Source organism: Seriola lalandi, unplaced genomic scaffold (genome assembly GCF_002814215.2).
Source record: "Seriola lalandi dorsalis isolate HSWRI2012SDOR001 ecotype SW California unplaced genomic scaffold, Sedor1 jcf7180002053898, whole genome shotgun sequence".
Lineage (NCBI taxonomy): Eukaryota > Metazoa > Chordata > Actinopteri > Carangiformes > Carangidae > Seriola > Seriola lalandi.
The window spans coordinates 1,168,433-1,188,130 of record NW_019524451.1 but is presented as its reverse complement, the minus strand read 5'-3'; the positions used below and the strand labels follow the sequence as shown (position 1 = coordinate 1,188,130).

Below are 19,698 nucleotides of genomic sequence, written 5' to 3'. Positions count from 1 at the left end.
AGTGGGAAGAGTGGGGATCGCTGGGGAAACATTTTCACCAGTAATACCACTACAATACTATCTTATCTTCCTACTTAGCAAATATTCCATGATCAAATTAAACGTGGTCCTAGAATAGGGTAGAATGCAGTGCTATAGACTGATGAATTTCTTACATTTTTTTTTTTAGATTTAATTTGTAGAGTTGTACAGGGCTTAGCTGAGCCTGTAGCCCCCATTTTATTCTAAATTTTACTACTACATTCACTGAGGGTACCATAAAGTAAATGCCAGTTGGACAGACGATAGTAGAGCTATGTTATATTCAGAATTTGGGTCATTCTGATATTTGGAACAACAATTACTACAAAAGCATAAGCACAATGTCTTACACTATATTTAAGTCTTTATATTTTAGGTTTCTTGTGTGGAGCCATATTGTTTGTTTATAGAGCAGTGCACTTTAATGCCTTGCACTAAAACATTTAATTTCTCTTTTTCAAGCTTTGAGCAGAGCTTGATATCATTGTCTGTTGTGTGCACAACACATACATAGCAGGCAGCAGACGCCAGAAGGAGATTCGCACTACTGCCAAGGACACTCCTTGGTGCAGTTTAAATTATCAGGACTTTTATTGTGAAATGTAAGCGGAAGCGTGGCGCCTCAGTTCCTCCGGTCACTGTGTTTGCTATTAGAGGTACTAAGCATGGCGGCAGCTACAACACCAGCGGTCCCAGAACAAGCACCTAAAACACCGTTGTCAGAAATTCCAAATGGGCCTCCGATAATAGAAGGCTTCAACGTTTACCCGAGATTTCAAGATGAGACCTTCAAAGAAAAGTTGATGAGAAAAACCAAGCAGAACCCTTTCGTCCCAATAGGTGAGTTATACAAGCTACAGAGCAGAGTGTCGTTATACAAGCGCAGCACCGAGGTACAGTTTGCCCTTCACTCTTCATTTTGGTCAAATCAAAGATATCTCAATCTACGTTAGCATTGTAAGATTTACCACACCCAGCTGAGGTTGGCAAGAGGTTAGCTAACAGCAGAGCAGAAGCAGCCAACCCGCTGTGTATTTGTCAGGTTGTGTATGTCTCGTCCAATGACAGTATGTTGTTATATAATGACTTGCTTTAATTTTAGTTTAGTTAGTTTTAGCCGAGTCAAAACTATGTCGATGACACTGTCTTAACTTGAAACACCGAGGAATAGCGGTGCCCTCGGTTAAATATTTTAAAACTAAAAAGTTGTCAATCCAAATATCAAAAAAAGATTTGCTTACAACCGATGATTTATTATTCACTTGCCGTTTCAAATTAGGGGACCTTCAGATATATCTCTGAAAGTCGTGCTGCAACCCACTATAGAGTGGAGGTGGAATTTGCCTTTATGCTGTGATGTAAATTTTTCACAACTATCAAGATTCAAAACTGTGGATTGACACATTGTTTTTTATTTTTTCCGTCTGATTTGAACGAAATTACCCTTAAATATTAATACTCGACTGCGAATGCTACAATCTTAGTGGTGTCTTTCATTTTAATAAGTGTGGCCCTGATAAATTAGTATTTGACTAGACCTTTGTTGGACAATGCAGTAGGACTGACCTATTAGACCTTCATCTCCCCATTGTATGTGCTCATCACTTTTACCTTTTGTTGTCACATTTGACCTGTCCAGTATCTGAGCATTGTTCTGTCAGATCCTGTCGATAAGCTGTGATTTGCTGTTTGTTCTCCAGGTTGTTTGGCAACAGCAGGAGCGCTGATGTATGGTCTCCGTGCCTTCCAACAAGGGAAAACCCATCAGTCCCAGCTGTTGATGAGGGGACGTATTGCTGCTCAAGGCTTCACTATAGTTGCCCTACTTGTTGGTGTCTTTGCCACAGCTCTGAAACCCAAGGCATGAAGATGTGACCATCCCACACCTCTGCCGTCATCCAGTTAAATTACCACCATACCACTTGGAAGCAGACCAGAGCCAAATATTAACTGGACTGATCTTACTATCCGAATGATTGAGTAATGTTTTCAACATTGTCCAGATACCTGGGGGTTAAGGCGACCGCTATTTATTATTGTTTGGAAACTGGGAATTGCTCATGGTGGTGAAATATTTAACTTCAGGCTGGCACCAAGGAACAACAAAGTATAATCTGCTTGTTACCATACCAAGAGGGCAACCTGGATTTTTCTTTACTTGTGCTAAAATCGTACTGAGGCAAAAAGCTGATAAATATGAATCATGTGTCTTGCTCTTCCGTGTTAGAGTTCGAATGTTCCACATATTGCCACTGAAATGATCTATATAACACCTCACTATGTCTGGTGATATAAATTTTAATTTGAACCTGGTGTCCTGTGTGTATTTGAGATAAAACATCACACTCACAAGGGTATTCAGGGGACATCTATTTCTTATACAACCTTTATTAAACAAGTTATTTTAAAAAAAATCACCGGGGAAGTTTATTGTGAACACATTTTGTATATTAATGGCTGGGGTGAGTAGATTGAAATGGGAGGAGGATTTTAGACAAAGACTGACCCAGTCTCAATGTCCACCTTAAACTCTGACTTTTATGTCACCTCAAAATCATTGAGTAAGGAGGGCTTCAAATGTTGGTTTAGGATTGGAACAGCACTTTGTGAAACCACTTTGCCTATGCAGAGGCATTTTGGTGGCCCATTAAGGGTGACACTTGTAAAACAACAAATCTGAATCATGCATTCATAGAATAAGAAGTAGACACTATTTGCTACTGTGTACCTGCAAACATATTCTTACTTCACGGACTTCCACGCTCATCTGTGTTTTTAACATTTGAATGATAAAAATTGTGGGCAAAATACTCTAACAGTAGCATTAAAAGTGCAATGATGGATGCTGGCACTGGGTCAGACATAATTTTAGCTCCTCATACATCAGCTGGACAAACTGGGATTCAAGTGATTATCTCCAGAGTATTTTGATGGCAACAGTCTTACCTGGTAAATATTTAAAGACAAATTAATTTAGGTGATCATACTCCATTGTTTTTATTTTCCAGTTCCCTTTTAACATTCACTTTTGCAGTATTCGTAATGTCCAAATAGGCAACATGTGAAACAATGTGCAGACATTAATGCTGAAACTCACACCTTATTGATTGCTGTTTTAAAAATATAAAACACATTTAGTGTGACACAAAATGGTGCATAAAACATTTGCTGAGAGAACCAGTGAAATGAGAAATCGCACAAGCTGTTAATCATGTGAACTCAGAAAATTTAGATGATAGCAGAAATCTTTGGTTGTTATTTTCTTTTTGTTGTTGCTGAAATCGTGCCTAATTGAAGAGGAAATCCATCTGGCTAAATACTCAAAGTGGAGTAAGAGCGAGATTAACAAGGCCACAAGCTTATGTGCGCGAAAGAGAAAAATATGCTAGCTACCTTAAATACGGTCATTAGGGCTATAATACAACAAATGTGAACAAAGAATTTGTGTTTAGAATTTTACATTGAGAGGCATAAGTGGTTACAATCTAATCCTTAACAGTGCTCATAACATATGTGAAGTGTTTGACATTGACCAAAATGCTAATTTATAAAACAACCAAAAATTGTGCATCCAAAATATTGGCAAAGGCATGCAATAAAGTTGACCAAATAACAATTTATAAGTTAAGGGGGAAGGAAAATGTTTAACTTACAGTAACAATATTTTCTTATGTATAGCAGTCAGTTTGACCAGCTAAAGGATGTCGTAACAATAGAGCAGTCCTTCATCTTCTCACAAGAAAGTGAGGTTAAGTGTATTATTTAATTGTAACAGGCATAAAGAAAGGCGGGAAGTTTTCAAAGGTTATGAACATACCAGGAATATTATTGAAAAGGGCATACAAACTCATCTGATGTGACGTGAGGTTAAAACTGAAAAGGCAATGTTTCTAGAACAAGAATTCTCCCTGCGGCCTCCTTTAGCGAACTAGAGGCGTCTGTTTGAGAGAGATGAGGACAGAACGCATTCGAGAAACATCCTTTGCCTGTTTGTTGGTTTTGGGATTGAAGTCACACAGACGGGCAACTCTCTCCCATTCAGATCCTGGGCTGTCGCCATCACTCTCTGCCAGGAAAGCCTCCTCTGATGCTCTACAGGTGGGAGGGAAGACCAGGAAAAGACATGAATGAGATGCAGTTTTACAGGAACTTTGGAACAATTTCCACAACAGCAAACCCTGTCTGAGCCAATCATGGTGCTCAACACAAAGTTCAATCACAAGAATAGCACCTGTACAAAAGATCCACAATAACTTCATGCATTTGTTCAAACCAATCATATACTTTGTTGCAGACATGTTAAATATTTATCATAACCTCTGGCCTATGTGACAAATCAAATAAAAATGCAAGAAATACCAAATTAGGCCTTCAAGGAGAGACTGGAAATTTTAGTTTTAGGGCATGCATAAGGTGAAAATCAACTAATTGTAATTCATTGGGTAGCGCATACAACAAAAAGCATAAGAATTCTAAACCTACACAAAGCCTATAACATCAGAGTTGGGCTGTTTGTAGAAAGCCTTGTCAGCAATCCTAGTACGCAGGCAAAGCCAAGAAAGCAGGAAAAAGAAAGAGAAAGGAAAACAGGTTCAGTGTCAAACAACAGGCAGAGATAAGTTAGGATCTGCATTAAAAGAATTATGTAAGCGACTGAGAAACAGTTCCAATGAGGTGGAAATGAAAATGGTACGAGTTCAAACTGGTTTAAGACTAATTACAATTCAGTTTGTACAACTGTAATACACTGTTGCTAGTAAACAAGCTTGGAATTGAGGAGCATTTCAGTCACATACTTTGGTTCTAGCGTGGATGAGAACTGTGACATTCGCTTACTGCTGTTTGCATTCCTTGTAACTAGCAAACTTCCTGTTTTGTTTTCCAGCCATTTTAACTGGACGCAGAGTTCTAGACTAATATCTCATCAGAGGATTGTCTCTCGGTGCTTTCATAGACACAGAGGAAGAAACTAGCCAAAACTATAGTCATAGATGCAGAGTGATACCGTGCCAGACTTGGACAGAGTCTGTTGGAAAGTGTGAGAGAAGAATGGGTTAGCTTGGTCAAGAAAAGGAAAAGGCTGCAATATTTTTGTGAGAATAATGTACAACATTGACTGCAACCACAGTAAAATAAAATGCTTTAAGTAGAGGACAGACTGTCTCTAAAAAAATAAATACATTTCATCAGCAGTTCTTTCAATGCTTATAAATAAGTAGTAGTTACAATAAACAAATAACTCTGACATTTGATCCCTTGGTGCAGTAGGTCCAAAACAGGTGCTTCAATTGTCCACATCACTCTTTAGACATTCAGTTTACAAAATATCTACAAGTCCACCTAATACATAGTATAGTGTTTCTGTAGCCGCACAGTACATCTGACTTGACAAGTACAGTAAAAACAAAAGTTTGAATGATTTCTACTGTGTAAAATTACGATGTATCAATACAACGCTGGAGCTATTAAGCTGAATAGAATTTGTCCGTGTAGCGATTACAGCCTCACCACATCATAATGATAAACCAACTGTTACTTCTCTGCGTGTTAACAGGAGACATGTCAGACACTAACCTGTTGTTGGCCTTGTTCTTTTCCATCTGCTCATTCTGGTGCACATGCCAGTCCTCCAGCTCCTTTTTGGCTTTCTCTTTCCACTCTGCCTCTGCCGCCTTGGATGCCGAATCTTGTTAGGGTGCAAGAACAGAGAACAGCACTGTCAGAAAGTCCTCAATAGAGGAAAAAATTAGGAAAAGAACTGACATATTATTAGATTTAAGTGTGACATAATTAGATATGCTGCATCATTGTCTTAAAGGTAAACTAAAAAAAGATACTAAACAACAAAATCATGTTGCTACGAATAACGCGTCAATGAGAACATCTTCGCTCACCTAATGCTTCAAGGCGTGCCTTTTGCTCCTCCCTCCACTTGCGTAAACTCTCTGGCTCTTGTCTCTGAATATCCACCTGGGCTATGGCTGCATAGCTGTCTGTTGGGCCATTGGACTCCTTTAGGAGAACATGAAACATTAACTTCATTATAAATACATTTTGAAAAAATACAAGGGAGATTGTAAATCCATCACATCATAAAATACAGGGAGAAAGTAAATGAAATGATTTGATGGAGCTCAAAATAGAACCGAACCCCACACAACCCTCTCACACACATGCACACACATCCTTGTTTTATTCTAATGCATTCCCTAGCCCCTTACCCTGATCTTGACCATCACAACCATAACAACTAACTTTAAAAGCATTTAAACTCTTGGGTCCAGCATTTTGGTCCTTATTCTTTTCACTCACTCACACTCACACACACTTATTTAAAAGACTGGTTACAGATATGTGTTAAGCTCACCTGAAACATATCCCCATTCACTGTGGCAGACTCGTCCTCGAAACCATCTAACATTGTGACAACAGAAAAAAAAAACAAGTTTATTGTTAAGTTGGACTTCTTGAGGTTTTCCAGTTAGCCACCTTTCCTTATCTTCTGGCCAACTTACTCCTAACTCTAACCTTTATATGTGTGGCTTTATCTCTGAGAAATGTAGCTACACCTGTTTGGGCACTGATGTTGTCTGTGTAGCTGTCAGTTCACAAGACAGGATTTTCCGGAAAAGTGTAAACAGCTATCTTATATTATTTAGTTTAGCTCAGTTACTACTATCGTTGTAGTCATTGTTGTTAAGATAGTGGTAACAATGTTTAATATCTGAAAGGTTACAACGTCAGGATGATGTGCTTTACTAACGTTTACTAACGTACGCTGTCGGTGTGCAAACAAACGCACTGCCGTCCGTTACGCTAGCTAAGCCAAGCTAACGCTGCATTAGTTTAACTGTAAATGAGTTATTAAACAATGTAAACTGACTGGACTACCTGCCTATATCAACTAGTGATGTTGTTCTAAACATATAGGGATGGGGATATTGTTCGCTAACTGCTACTAGTCCAGTTAAAGTACCGGTAGGCATATTAGCCAGCTGTAGTTAGCTTGTTTGCTTGATAGCGAAGCTGACGCTAGCTCAGTCACAAACTTGCCATAGTTGGCCGACTGCGGTTGAGCCGGCTGTTGGCCGTCCGCTCCTTCCAGCGCCCCAAATCCTTCGCCGTCGTTCTCTATCCCCGCTATCTCACTCTCTTGTTGAGCCAGGAAAGCTGCAGCTGGATCCTCTTCAGCCGGGTGTGCTCCGTTGTCAGCCATCTTTCACAAAAGTGTTAACAAGTTTAACTGAGCTTGGTAGGTTTAGCTAGCTAATGCCAAAGCCCAAGAAATAGGCCAACAGCTTTTCAACGTTAATTCAAACAACTTAAATATGTTACTACAATATAGCTATTCCAAGGAAATTACTGTGGGCAACAACACTAACAATTCAATCGTCTGTTAAAAAACAATCTAAGCTTCGACTTAAGGCCCTCACTGATGATTCATGATTTCTTCACTTGTTCAGCCACCGTGGTGACGATGAAGCAGGGCAGCACCCCGAGGGTACCATTTCCCTTTTGTTGCAGTGTGTCTCCATCTGCTGGTCCTCTGCTGCATATCTTTTGTCAGGAGGCCTTGAGCCGTGTTTGATCAGGAGTCAAACTACAACTGCAAGTGATGTATTAAACTTTACCTTGTACTAAGCTCTACTGCTACTACTAATAATATAATCTATGTTGCACATTTCATTCATGTAATACAGCTCTCTAAACAATTTAAGAACTGGTAAAATATGTTTTAAAGATCATAAATACTTGCCTAAAATAAATAAATAAATAAATATATATATATATATATATATAGTGCTATTTTCCTGAGAGAAGAAAGTAAGAATCAGTTTTACTTGTTAGAATACCACATATTGTATATCAACACCATAAGGTTTTTTTCCTAACTCCTACTCATTTTAGGATTATTATATTAGGATTGGGCATGTTGTTGTCTCTGGTCCAACATAATATGTGCCAATTTTGTCAGTGACATTAGGGTATAGTTCCAATATGATAAAGACATAGAGGAGGGGCAGGTCATCTGTATCTATAACCTATATACCAACAGTACTCAGACCTTTAGACCTTTATCTAAAGGTAAAGTAGCAATAAGACACAGTAAAAATACTCAAGTACAAATAAAAGTCTTGCAGAGAGGCAGGGGTCTACCACAGCAGACCCAAGGTGAAGGCTGAGATGCTCCTGGGACAGAGCACACTGAGTGGTTGAGATAGTGAACAGCAACATGCTGCTGAAGCCCTATTGTTTTGCTTTTGCTGTCATTACTATATTGGATTGTTTACTCCTGGTCTACAGGTAAAGTTAGAAAATGTGTCTTAGCTCTGATTTCCCTGATTACTCGCTTAACACACACCTGTGTCCAATTAATAATCAGTATTAGGACATGAGTGAGGATTTTATCTTAAAAAGCCCAGTTATTGTTGTACAATATTTATTCTTTTATTTTGTGCCGTTGTGTGTTGCAGACTTTTTCAAAAGAAAGAGAACGTCATTTTTTGTTGTTGCTATTTGTTTTTAAACGGCTTTAGAGTCATTTTGACTGACACGGATGAACACTGCAGAGCTCGGCCTCCCCTGGTTTACAGCCGGAGTATGAAATGAAGCAGCGGCCCATGTGACTTCTGACGTTTCAGCCGAGTCCTGCTAAAAAGAATGTGAGGGAATGATCCCGCTGCTCACCAAGGGGATCCACGGCGGCTTCCTGACGTTCACTTTAAGGAAGTCCGAAAGTTAGCCTGCTTACCGAGTGACTTTTTTATCCGGTAGACTGACTCGTGATGTCTGGCGAAAACACGGAGGAACAAGAGGTAAGCTAATTCATCCGTTCAAACATCTGAATGCACTCCTTTGTGTGTGGTGTAACTTTTTTTTTTTTTTTTTTTTTTTTAAAGCCGACTTCTTTTCCACAGTGTGAGTTATTGAATGGGCTGTGTTGTGCTCCAAACTGTGCAGATTATCGTTTTGGCTGGCTGCTCTGAACCACTATCGGTCTGAAGCGTTGCAAACTACTTTGTTAAAGCCGAGAGTTTCTTTTCTTATCCCATTCTGCTGCTTCCTCGTCTATTGTGAGTGTAAAAAATTTCAAGGTCTGCGCTGCAGTTGTATTACCAGTCTTAAGTGTTCACAGTGCAGCCTTTAATTACTTGTTGCAAATTATTGTCTTGGTCTCATTGAAATTATTTAAAACTAAGCTATATAAACTCATAATCGTGTGGCCAGTTTGCCAAAAAAAAAACAACAAACAAGCATGTAATTCCCTGCATTTTAGGATAGTATTCAGCACTCACAAGTTCCTATAGAAACACTATAGTGACACCAGATGAGATTATAAATAGCAAGACCATAAACAGGGGTAACGTCACTTGAACGAGTACAAACATAACTATCATATTTATTGGCTTAATCTAATGGTTTCCCCGCCGAGTTAATTTAGACGGTGGTATTTTTAATTAACTGAAATGCGTCCAGATTCATGCTGTTACTTGCACTGTCTTCTTATAATCTGTTTGAAACAATTAATATTAACACGAAGTATTATCACAAGTGAAATCTAAACTAATCCATTACCTGTTGCTTCTATGGGTTTTTCCATTTACTGTCTCAGCCAGTCTGTCTAATAATTGATTTTCTTGTCTCCTGGGCTTCTCTACAGGAGGTATAATGCCAGAAAAGTGACAGTAAACTAAAGTTTGGGTAATTAAGACTGTTGTTTATTTAATCAAGAAAGTGTGACAAAAGTGCGTTGACAATAAAAAATGAAAAGAAGTGAATATACTTTGACAGAATTCCATTAAATGGTCAGATTTGCAGGTTTTATGGATGAGAATAATCGGGTTGCTGGGCAGGTTGCTTTATAGCATTTTAGACAAGAACCATTGTGGTATTAATATATATATATATATATAGATATAACTACACCCCTGTTTCACTTTACATTTTCCCTGTAAGTGAGCGTCTCTGCTGCTCTGAGGACATGATGTTAATATAATATAATTGCTGGTTTGGTTGTCCTATGTTTCATGCCCTCCAGAAGGAATGTAGAGTTCCATAAGTTTTACTTCAGTTGTGGCTGTCTGCTGCTTCTCAAGTGCACTTTTAAAAAAAAAAATTCCATTGACTTTTACGTAGAAGGCTTTTGCCAGAATATACGGGTAGTTGATATTACCACTCCGTTCCCCTCAACCCCCCCTTCTCTCTCTCTGTGACTCATGTGGGTGTTGGGCTGAAATAGTTTGGTGTAGTTTTACATTCCTTATATAGCCTCTGAGGAGTGAGGAGAGGCTAGGGCTTGCCTGTGTCGCAGACAGCGTTGGGGGGGTGAGGGGTGGGGGGGGTGGGAGTAGGGTTTGCCAACAGAGAGAGAATCTGCTTGCCCTAGCTTACTGACTCTCTAGCTTTCTCCCAGGTTTGGGCTAGAGGCTGGCCCTTGAGGACAAGGTAGGTTTGCGTGGTGGCATCCTCCATAGCTAGCTATGTGTCATGAAGAGCAAAGACACCTGGTAGGGTTGAGGGGGGAGGAGCGAGGGCCAGAACTAGGGGTGCAGATACAGAGGTCAGTGGTACAGCTGTAACTCGCAAGTAAGAGCAACGTAGCCCTGTGTCCCGTATTGCCTTTGGTTCTTAAAATTACCTGGTCATTTAGCGCCATGTCTTCACGGTCAATAAGAAGTTCTGATGAAATTGTATCACACTGTTTTCGTGGTTTGACAGCTGCAGTAATTATGTAAAGTATTAAAAAATATCGAGGCAAGTTTGTATGTTGTTGGAAAGTGGACCTGTGTTTGATTATAATTCAGTTTAATGATTTAATTATAAATTGAATACAATAAATTGCTTACTCCCACTCACTGAAGGAGAGAAGATCATTTTTGAATGCCCCTGCTGTTCTTATCCTCCTGATGATTTATGTTGCTGATGTTTTCAGTGGTCCTCATTTGCATGGTAGTATACTTTGGTAAACTCTGAACTCGGTTCCTGTATCGATACTCTCCTCAGCGTATGATGCAAGGGATGATGACCTATTAGTTTGTGTGTTGATAAATGCTGAAACGTTGTGTCCCACTGGTATTTCATTGTCTTGAAAGTTATGCAATTTAAAGAGTGCAATTGGTTAATTCTAACAAAAACACATTTGATGTATTCCTATCAACAGAATTGTTTCAAGATTTAATCCATACAGAAACTGAACGTGTGTGTTTGTGTTGGAGACGGATGCAGACATCCAGCAGCTAGGGTGCTGGGATGAAAAAAAGGATGTTTGCCCTCAGAAACCTTTTCCAGGCTTTTGGCCCAATTAATACTTTGTTTCCTCCTTTCTCTTCCTCAAGGCTATGAACATATACTCTGTAACCCTCAGTGGCCCAGCGCCTTGGGGCTTCAGGCTGCAGGGTGGCAAGGACTTCAGCATGCCCCTCACCGTGTCAAGGGTAAGAAACTGTTTGTTATTGGAGTCGACTTTTGTACTTCTCTGCTTCTCTGATCACTGTGGTTTTTGCACTCTTATTGTAGATTTCCATTAAAGATCACTCTGTAACATCATTTATGTCCTTACAAGCTTCAATATAAAAACCTTGGTTTATTCACAAGAGGCTCTGTTCAGTCAAAGCTTGGTCACCACATAATGGCCCTACCTGAGCATGTGTGTGTCATCATTTGTTAGGCATGCATAGTAAAGGATTTTGTCTGCACACTGTGGTGTTGTATCACTCACATTTCATGGTGTATATACCAACCCGTATCCAGTCAGTCTTTACATGCAGCACCTTTGCATTAATAGTATTAAACGATCACAAGGACTTGCTGTCATTTGTTTTGTAGTGCTGTGTACTCTCCATGTTAGGTCATTACCTCTTTACTGATTGAATTTTCAAATACTCTATAAACTAATGTTGCTGTTGAAGAGCTGCTCTCTTCAACAGCAACATTAGTTTATATAACCATTTTCCAGGCCTTATAAGTGCAATGCTGCTTTGCCTGACAAACACACTGTCTCACACTTGCAGTCGCACACGCATGCGCTCACATAAAATCATTCCAACAATGCTGCCAGCTATTGCGCACACAGATCTGGCATTTTATTATGCACTCATTCTCTGTTGGCATTGTTATATAGCTACCTTAGAGGCTGGTGTGATCTATAAATGTTAGACTGATTTACATTTATTAATTCATCAATTCTGTTCTGTTTATATGGGTCAATCTTGGTTTTAGCCCCAGAAGATTACTCCACATAGTCTCAATCATTCAAAACACTTGATTAGCACTGTATTATTAGCATTGTGCTTTACCTGCTTTATTTTTTCTTTGTTTCTTAGTTGTTACCAAAAAGTCACATAGTTGTATTAGAAGATTAAGATGAAAAGCAGCAAACAAATTATGCACTATTATATGTTGCTTTGGTTAGTTTGGTTCTCAGCGTCTTTAGTGTGTTGTATGTGTCATCGCACTGAGGTGTGTGTGTAATCCTGTGGTGAGGGCAGCAGTTATCACCAGCCTTGTCAGTACATGTCTTGTATCTGCTCTGCTCTCCTGCAGGAACCACAGTCAGAAACACAATGTTCCCCTTGGATTCATGACAAGAAACGTTTTCTTCAACCCATAAAAAACAAAAAAACAAACAGATGTTAAAACCTCATTGGACGCTCGGCCCAAAAGAAAAAAGGGATTTTTGGTGGGATATAGTGTAGGTGTTGACTTACAGGAATTTCAGTCTAGATGGGCAAGGTGTGCTGTAGGCTGAATGTCAGTGGGTGAGTCAGTAGTTGTAGTTGAATTGTCTTGGCTAATCAACCAGTGCAGGAGGCCAGTTTTTCTGCAATCCAGGTACATTACGTACGCTGATTATTTTCCTCACTGAGAGAAATATGGCTTACATATTCTGTAGTGCAAAGCCTTTCTCCACCCGCCTCTGTATACATTTTGTTAGACCGAGGTTAGTCCAAGTAGTTTGGTGTAAGATTAATTATTTCTCCCAATCTGAAAAAAACAAAACAACAGTTTGGTTATGATTGGAGCCTTAACAACTGGTCAGTGACTAATATGTTTATGGCTTGTTCCCACAGTCTGTGGAACAGGAGTTATAAAGATGTGTCAGGTTTTCTCTTTTTACCTTTCAGGGACTGTTGGCTCTCCTCGCAATTGTCATAAAAGACTGGGCAGTGAATCACACAGTCACAGAGGATGAAAACAGCCCAACAAGGGGATGTAAACCTCAAAGATATACAGTATCCCTTAGTAACAGGGAGGAAAGTCAGGCCTGCACTCACTGGCCTTCCGTTGGATGAATTTAGTGGGCAGTCTTTCTTTACTGGCTTGTAGCTGATGAGATAAGTATCTCAACCCAGACAGTCAGCTAAAAGCAATTACACAATCAAGAACATGTGGAGTGACAGGACAAAAGCCTCAGTAAAACGCTGTAAGGCAGAGAGATTGCAAGTGATAACTCCTGAAAGATCAATGCATTTAAGTGTTTTTGTAAAGATTAGATGACAATTAGTGCTGTTGAGACTGGATCTACTTAATGCTCATTGTTATTTAGTTAATTTGAGTTTGGTTTTACTGTGGCTGATTGTGACATCATCAATAACTTAATATTTAATCATTTACCTTGTATTTGATATACTGTAAATGGGGACTGATATTGATTTGGAAAGTTGTGGGTCTATGACTTGTTACCTCGTGTGTGTGTGCGTGTGTGTGTGTGTGTGTGTGTGTGTGTGTTAGTAAATGGGTTTCCATGGTCTATGAATGCTCATGTTTCCTTCCTCCTCTGTCTGTGAGCCTGGAAAGCTATGCTTTCTCAGCATTCCTGAGATTTTTCTTGTATCCACCCTGTCGCTGCCAACAGACAATCCTCTTGTCTCCTTTCAGTGTCTAATATGTCTTCCACACTCACTTTTCTCATCCATATGATGGACTCCCCCAGTCTCACTGGAATACTTTTCCAGTGAGATCAGAGGAACGGAGGCCATGCCAAGACAAACTGTTAAGTCACTGTGAAAGGAAAAATGACTTTTTGACCTAGCATAACATGGATACACCCATTTATCAACTGAAAAAATATGTTGATAACTTTTATTTGACACTTTTTTGTATCAATATCCCACTCCTTGGGAAACAGCTAATTCTTTTAGATGTTAGTGCACTTGACCCTTCACCATAAAAAGAAAAAGTAAAGAAAAAGCAGAACCTTTCTCTGTTTAACTTGGATGTCATTTTACCCCTGTCCAACTGAGACAGTGATACAGGTCATAGCCAAGCATGTCAATAGACTTTGGTTCCTAAGCACTATCTCTATCTCATTTGAATAGCCTATGGGTTGGATGCTGCTTTGCTTTGGTGAACAGACATTTCTATCAGTTTATTGTTATTGGCATTTAAATTGTATTTAAATGGGTACTCCTGCAGCTCAGCGTCGCACTTCCATAAAGTTGCAGGGTTTGCAAGAGAAGGGAGAAAAAAAGGTAAAAAATTAAAGCAGCAAAGGCTGAGATATCCCCACTTTTAGCCCCTGGTAAATGTTGAGCTCTAAAACACTAGATCCCTGGAAAATAACCCCGATGACATCATCAAGGTTATTTTCTGTTGACAAAGCTCCTCAAAAGTAACATTATACAAATGTTTTTGTAGACTGAGTGGGACTAACCATGACTAGTAAATACATCTTCATGTGTATAAAAAAAAAAAAAAAAAAAAAAAAAAAACCCAACAAAAAACCCCAAAAAGTAATTGAATAGGAGTAGTTGTAGTTTAGAGAGTTGCAGTGTCTGTGAGAGGATCATCCTCTGACAGCCGTCTCACTTGAGTGGGTCAAACACACATTAAACACGCATCTAGTAAGCCCTCGTCATATGACCATCTCCTCTTCTGAAAGCTGACCTTTGAAAATCCTGAGGCAGCCAGTTGAGTTGTTGTGAGTTTGATCCCTTTCTAACTCGTCTTTGTACCAACTTTTTCTCTTGCTTTTATTTTTTGAGAGGACGAAGGTTTTCTTAAGTAAAATGATATCTCTCCCCATGTTTGCACCAACATCCTGTTTCAACAGGAAAGACATAACATTTAGGAAGCAAGATGTTGTCATGAGGCTGTTTCATTGCTGTTTCAGTTGAGTGTGCCACAGTCTGGGGCAGACCTACAACTCTTCAGAGGAATTTCTGCAAATATCTGCCCCAGATCTCCTGCCACTGCGATTCCATAAACATTATGATACTATAACTGAGCCTCCTGAGCACCATCTGGTTTCTATCGACAAACACATGCCACGCCACTGAAATCAAATGTTGGGAGGAAATTACAGATGATGTCATGTCAATAAGCGAGTGAGGACATTTTTGAACGTCTCTCCACCAGCATAGCTGGATGTGTCATCATGTCTTGTATTTGTGTACGTGTCTTTGTCTGACTCGAAGGCCATCTGCTGCTTTACCACTGGTATACTCTTAAACATTCCCTCTCTCACTCAAACGAACTCTGGGAAGAGAGGCCTTCTTAGAGGGGTGAATTAATAATTCAGGACTTTACTGATAGATTGGCCGCAGGGGGCATTTCTTCTGTGTCTAGTTTGATGTGAATGTCTTATGTTGTGATCAGTGCAGCAGTGTTTTAAGGTGAGTTAGTGCTAGGTGTTTCACTGCAGTCATTACCGGGCAACCACATACTTGCAGGTTTGGTTTTCCATTTCTCAGAGGGATATTTATGGCTTTGCATCAGCTGTGCTGTGTGAGTGATGTAAGGACAGACTGTCTCTCGGCCCCCAAATAGCCATGGAAAGAATAAAAGTGAGCTGGTGCAGAGTTACATGGCCAGTATATCTACAGCTGTAGATAAATTTTAGTGCACTATTAGTTTAACCAAACTCAAGAGTAGCCAGCTGAGAGCAAGTGTGAGGCCCCAGCTCACCTGTAGGGTCAGTCAAGGGGAGCACTTCAAAAGTGAATTCAAGATGCTGCATTTTGAAAGGTTGGCTAATTCTTTGAAATACGATAGCTTACCAGAACAGCTCTGTGACTGCGCTCTGCCAAAAAGACTTGAAACAGGCAGCGAAGCTAATCACGTAGTTGTGAATACCGTCAGCTGTACAAACGTCATGCCATTGGTGTGAGGGGAGCTCTGATCACATTTGCACAAAATAATTTATGAGAGAATGAGCCTGCTTCTCGTTAGGTACGTGCATCAGAGGAGCTGACCATATCAAGAAGCCATCTTTGTGGTATCGCTGCTACATGATGTTATCATACATCACGACTGCACCATCATGTTAGAACCCTGGTTGTTGTGAGTGTACGGTGCAGTGCGTTGCATTCAAGAACATGTTTTCCACTGTCCTTTGCCGTATTGACAAACTGCTGGGGGGGTGTAGGGTTTCCGTCTGCCCCCTTCCAACCAAAGGTCTGAGCACAGCAACTTTAACTGCTGCCTTCTCAAGTGGGGGAGCAGCTGCACTCTGAACCTGAGCCAGGAGCACAGGTGTCCGTGTCCATCAGTAGCTCAACTCACACAGACACACATGTACGTACATATACAATCTACAGTCTTTATGGCTTCTTTTCCTCTCTTCTTTTCTCTTTTTCTCACCTTACAGGTAAAAACATTTACAGGTGTTCAGTGGGTGTAGATCTGATGACTGCATACAAACTGATTTTCAGCATTTTCATAGTCAGCAAACTATTCAGTGCACTCTCGTACTCTGTATGGAAACATTTATATCACTTTTCTCCCATTCATTTATTTATATTTTTCCTTTAATTCTTGTTATCTAAAGTAGAATAACAAAGTCAACCCCTGCCACTTCAAGATTAGTTTGCACCAGCTTTTACTTCTAATTGTAAAGCTCATAAATGGCTTCTTTAATAATTCTCTCTTTAGTTTTTTTTCTGCCCACATTCTACGTTACATTTCTATCTATTACTTTACTGGCTAGAAGTATTTGATCTCCTTAGTTTTTACAGAAATTAAAGACCATTTATTGTGTTAGCATTTAACAACTACAGCTCTCTTGAGGCTTTTGCAGTGCTTCTGTGGCTAAAAGGGATATGTTGTTGTTTAAAGCTAACAAAATAATTGTTGTATTTTCGTAAAATGACGATGTGCTCAAGTTTTATTAGCCAATCTAGTAGTAAAAATGGGGGCAGGACTGCAGCTCTCTGTAGTGAAGCTCAGTGACATTATTCCAGGCTGTACCCCTTTTCAGAATATGTCACACGTGTCCATGTCATAGTTGTTTTTTTCCTGTGTAAGCTGTTAAAACTCTTTTGAAGTTCTTTCGAAACTGGAGAAATTATTTCTTTCTTAACCCCTCTAATTGCTTCCAGTGAGCACAAATCAAAGGCAATTAAAGTGATGTTTGAACTTGGCTGTAAAATAAGTGTAGCCTGGATTGCGTCTGAGGAATGCATTTCCTCCTATTTTTAGCTTTGCCATGTTTTGAATCAAGGCAGGCTCTAACTTTGTTGTCTTTGTGGGGTGCCGAGCAGTTTTTCAGCCTGAACTGTCATCATTTTACAGAGCATATTACCTCCCTGCTCGCACAAGTGTTTATGTTTAATGTGCAGAATCAAAGCGGCAAGTGTGATAGTTTAGCTGAACATGGCAGAAAACTATTGATTGAACCGCTGAGTCCTCTGAGCTTTTGATGAGCTAACATTTGCAGGGATCCATGACATCAGAGAGTAATCCTAATAGGTTTTTTGCCAGAAATCCTGGCACTCACTCCCTTATCTGATGCTGAACACTTTGTACTCCAGTTATCTTAGAATTTGGCACGAGTCTCAAGTTTCATTAAGCCACATGGACAAGCTGACTAAGCCCTTACTAAACACGATTTGGCATCGGCACAGTGTATATTAGGGGTTTTAGAGGACATGGACAAGCAGCGCAGTATATGCACATGTACAAAACCATTACTACCCATACAGACTATGGCAAGTTCTTCCTGTTTGTAACAAGACTCCAGCCTCATTTGCTCTGACTCAATATGTCTGCAGTCTGCGTGTCACCACGAGAGGATGATGTCATGCTTTTATCAGTGAAACTGGTCAATGACTTACCTGTCTGGATGGAGGAAAAGTGTATTGGTTGTTCCAGTAAATGATATGACTATATGTAACATATGGTCCCTGTCTGCAGCTTTCAGGAGTTCCTCTCATAGTCTTAAGTCACATCTGCAGTAAATTATATGGTGATGACTGATGACATCATGATGACCTATAATGCCTGTTCCTGGTAGTGTTGAGTGAAATATCTGGACTGGCTCATCAGACCCAGACACACAGACTCCCTGAGTTGATTATTAGGTGCTGTCAACAGACAGTGCAGAAAAGTCAAGCGAACAAGACGTTTTGTGTGTTTTGCTTTGAACTACTGACATGTGTGAGATAAAGGTAATGGTCATTTTTAAACTCTGATTTTGAAAATATTTTCTTTTTGAAACATGACATCGAACCACCCTTGAGAGACGAAGATACAAGATGACTACAAATACTGCAGCATTGTTGTGTTCAGAATATTTATGTATTAGACCAATTAAATGATCATCAGCTGTGTGGATTTTATAGTTATTGGAGTTGCACTTTGGCCCTCAGAGCTGCCCCTTTTACTAGACCTTTTCTTCCACTGTGTTCACTGTTGTCTCCTATGAAAACCACGTACTCCTCTAACTTCTGTCTGGTCTCTGTCCCTGTGTTTTCTTTTCCTCCAGCTGACCCCGGGCGGGAAGGCAGCTCAGGCTGGTGTCGGGGTGGGAGACTGGGTGGTGTCTATTGGTGACACCAATGCAGAGGACATGACCCATGTGGAAGCACAAAACAAGATCAGAGCAGCAACAGACTCCCTCACCCTCACCCTCAGCAAGTAAGTCCCCTGGCAGTGCGTGATGCAACAAACTGCTCTGTGATCACTCACCCTACATTTTTTATCTTGCTCAGCAGCATAAATCACCATGAAACATGTATCCTCCTTTATTCTTACTGAAAAATGAGATAGTAAAATGTCCTTGAGTTTTGGTTCAGCATGACAGATGGTTGCAAAATAAATTTAAGTTATCATCACATACACAAGAATTATTTTTCCTCCCTGAGGCTTGAATTAGTTTTAGATTTGGACCTGGCTGAAATTTAATTCGACTAATTTTAAGTCACCACCCCACTAGCAAATGCTGTCCAAAAAAGTAATAATTTCTGGCGGGGAGGATATTTTTTTGAACCTTTTTGCCTCTTTGTCGAATACAGTAGTTTGCAGGGTGTTTCAAAAAGTACTGAACAGATTTTAGTGGAAATCTGGAGTTAGTCCATGAGCCAAAAAAGAATTAATTAGGTTTTGGTACAGATAGTGCTACCATATGGTCATTTATAAAGAAAAAATCTTTCTTGGATTCTTGGTCTGACCTACATCTTTGCCCAAAGTTCTTGCACAGTTTCTCCCATGTAGATTTCAATTTTTTACAAACTGCATTTTTTTTTAGTTCTCCTTATACAAATTTGATCTAGTCTTCACTGAGTTGTTGAAGTGCAAAACATATTTAGGTCTATTTTTTTTTTAGGTTTTTCTATTTATAACATGCTGTTTTTGCACAAGTGTTTGCCAGGGTCTTGCTGGCAGTGTCGAGCTGAAACAAACTGCAGTGCATTTTGCAATTGGAACCACATTCATGAGACAGGTGCACATATCAACCCA

The 19,698-nt window shown here is 39.8% G+C and overlaps 3 protein-coding genes across 12 annotated transcripts in view; 2 read left to right on the top strand and 1 right to left on the bottom strand.

The window, feature by feature from the left end:
- Nucleotides 1-655: 655 nt before the first annotated feature.
- On the top strand, nucleotides 656-2,329 carry higd2a (HIG1 hypoxia inducible domain family, member 2A). Its single transcript, XM_023402145.2, has 2 exons — nucleotides 656-861; nucleotides 1,722-2,329. The coding sequence occupies exons 1-2, from the start codon at nucleotides 687-689 to the stop codon at nucleotides 1,886-1,888; spliced, it is 342 nt and encodes a 113-aa protein (XP_023257913.1). The 5' UTR covers nucleotides 656-686; the 3' UTR covers nucleotides 1,889-2,329.
- A 49-nt stretch (nucleotides 2,330-2,378) lies between these two features.
- cltb (clathrin, light chain B) lies at nucleotides 2,379-7,506 on the bottom strand. 4 transcript variants are annotated; one of them, XM_023402140.2, is made up of 7 exons: nucleotides 7,075-7,506; nucleotides 6,389-6,435; nucleotides 5,916-6,033; nucleotides 5,596-5,707; nucleotides 5,027-5,047; nucleotides 4,504-4,557; nucleotides 2,379-4,113 (listed from the first exon to the last, which is right to left on the bottom strand). In XM_023402140.2, exons 1-7 carry the CDS (start codon nucleotides 7,235-7,237, stop codon nucleotides 3,942-3,944), a joined length of 687 nt encoding a protein of 228 aa, XP_023257908.1. In that variant the 5' UTR covers nucleotides 7,238-7,506; the 3' UTR covers nucleotides 2,379-3,941. The 4 variants fall into 4 exon arrangements, with proteins under 4 accessions (XP_023257908.1, XP_023257909.1, XP_023257910.1 ...); XM_023402141.2 differs by lacking the exon at nucleotides 5,027-5,047; XM_023402142.2 differs by lacking the exon at nucleotides 4,504-4,557 and having other exon boundaries at nucleotides 7,075-7,505.
- A 1,173-nt stretch (nucleotides 7,507-8,679) lies between these two features.
- The window catches only part of pdlim7 (PDZ and LIM domain 7), a 31,930-nt gene continuing 20,911 nt past the window's right edge, over nucleotides 8,680-19,698 (top strand). For 3 of the 7 annotated variants that reach the window (XM_023402147.2, XM_087172903.1, XM_087172908.1), the window contains exons 1-3: nucleotides 8,680-8,837; nucleotides 11,358-11,456; nucleotides 18,725-18,876. In XM_023402147.2, the coding sequence (XP_023257915.1) occupies nucleotides 8,808-8,837; nucleotides 11,358-11,456; nucleotides 18,725-18,876 (281 nt within the window). In that variant the 5' untranslated portion in view covers nucleotides 8,680-8,807. Of the gene's footprint in view, nucleotides 8,838-10,360; nucleotides 10,468-10,504; nucleotides 10,609-10,661; nucleotides 10,777-11,357; nucleotides 11,457-18,724; nucleotides 18,877-19,698 lie in introns of those variants that run through there. The other 4 variants (XM_087172904.1, XM_087172906.1, XM_087172905.1 and 1 more) reach the window with 4 other exon arrangements.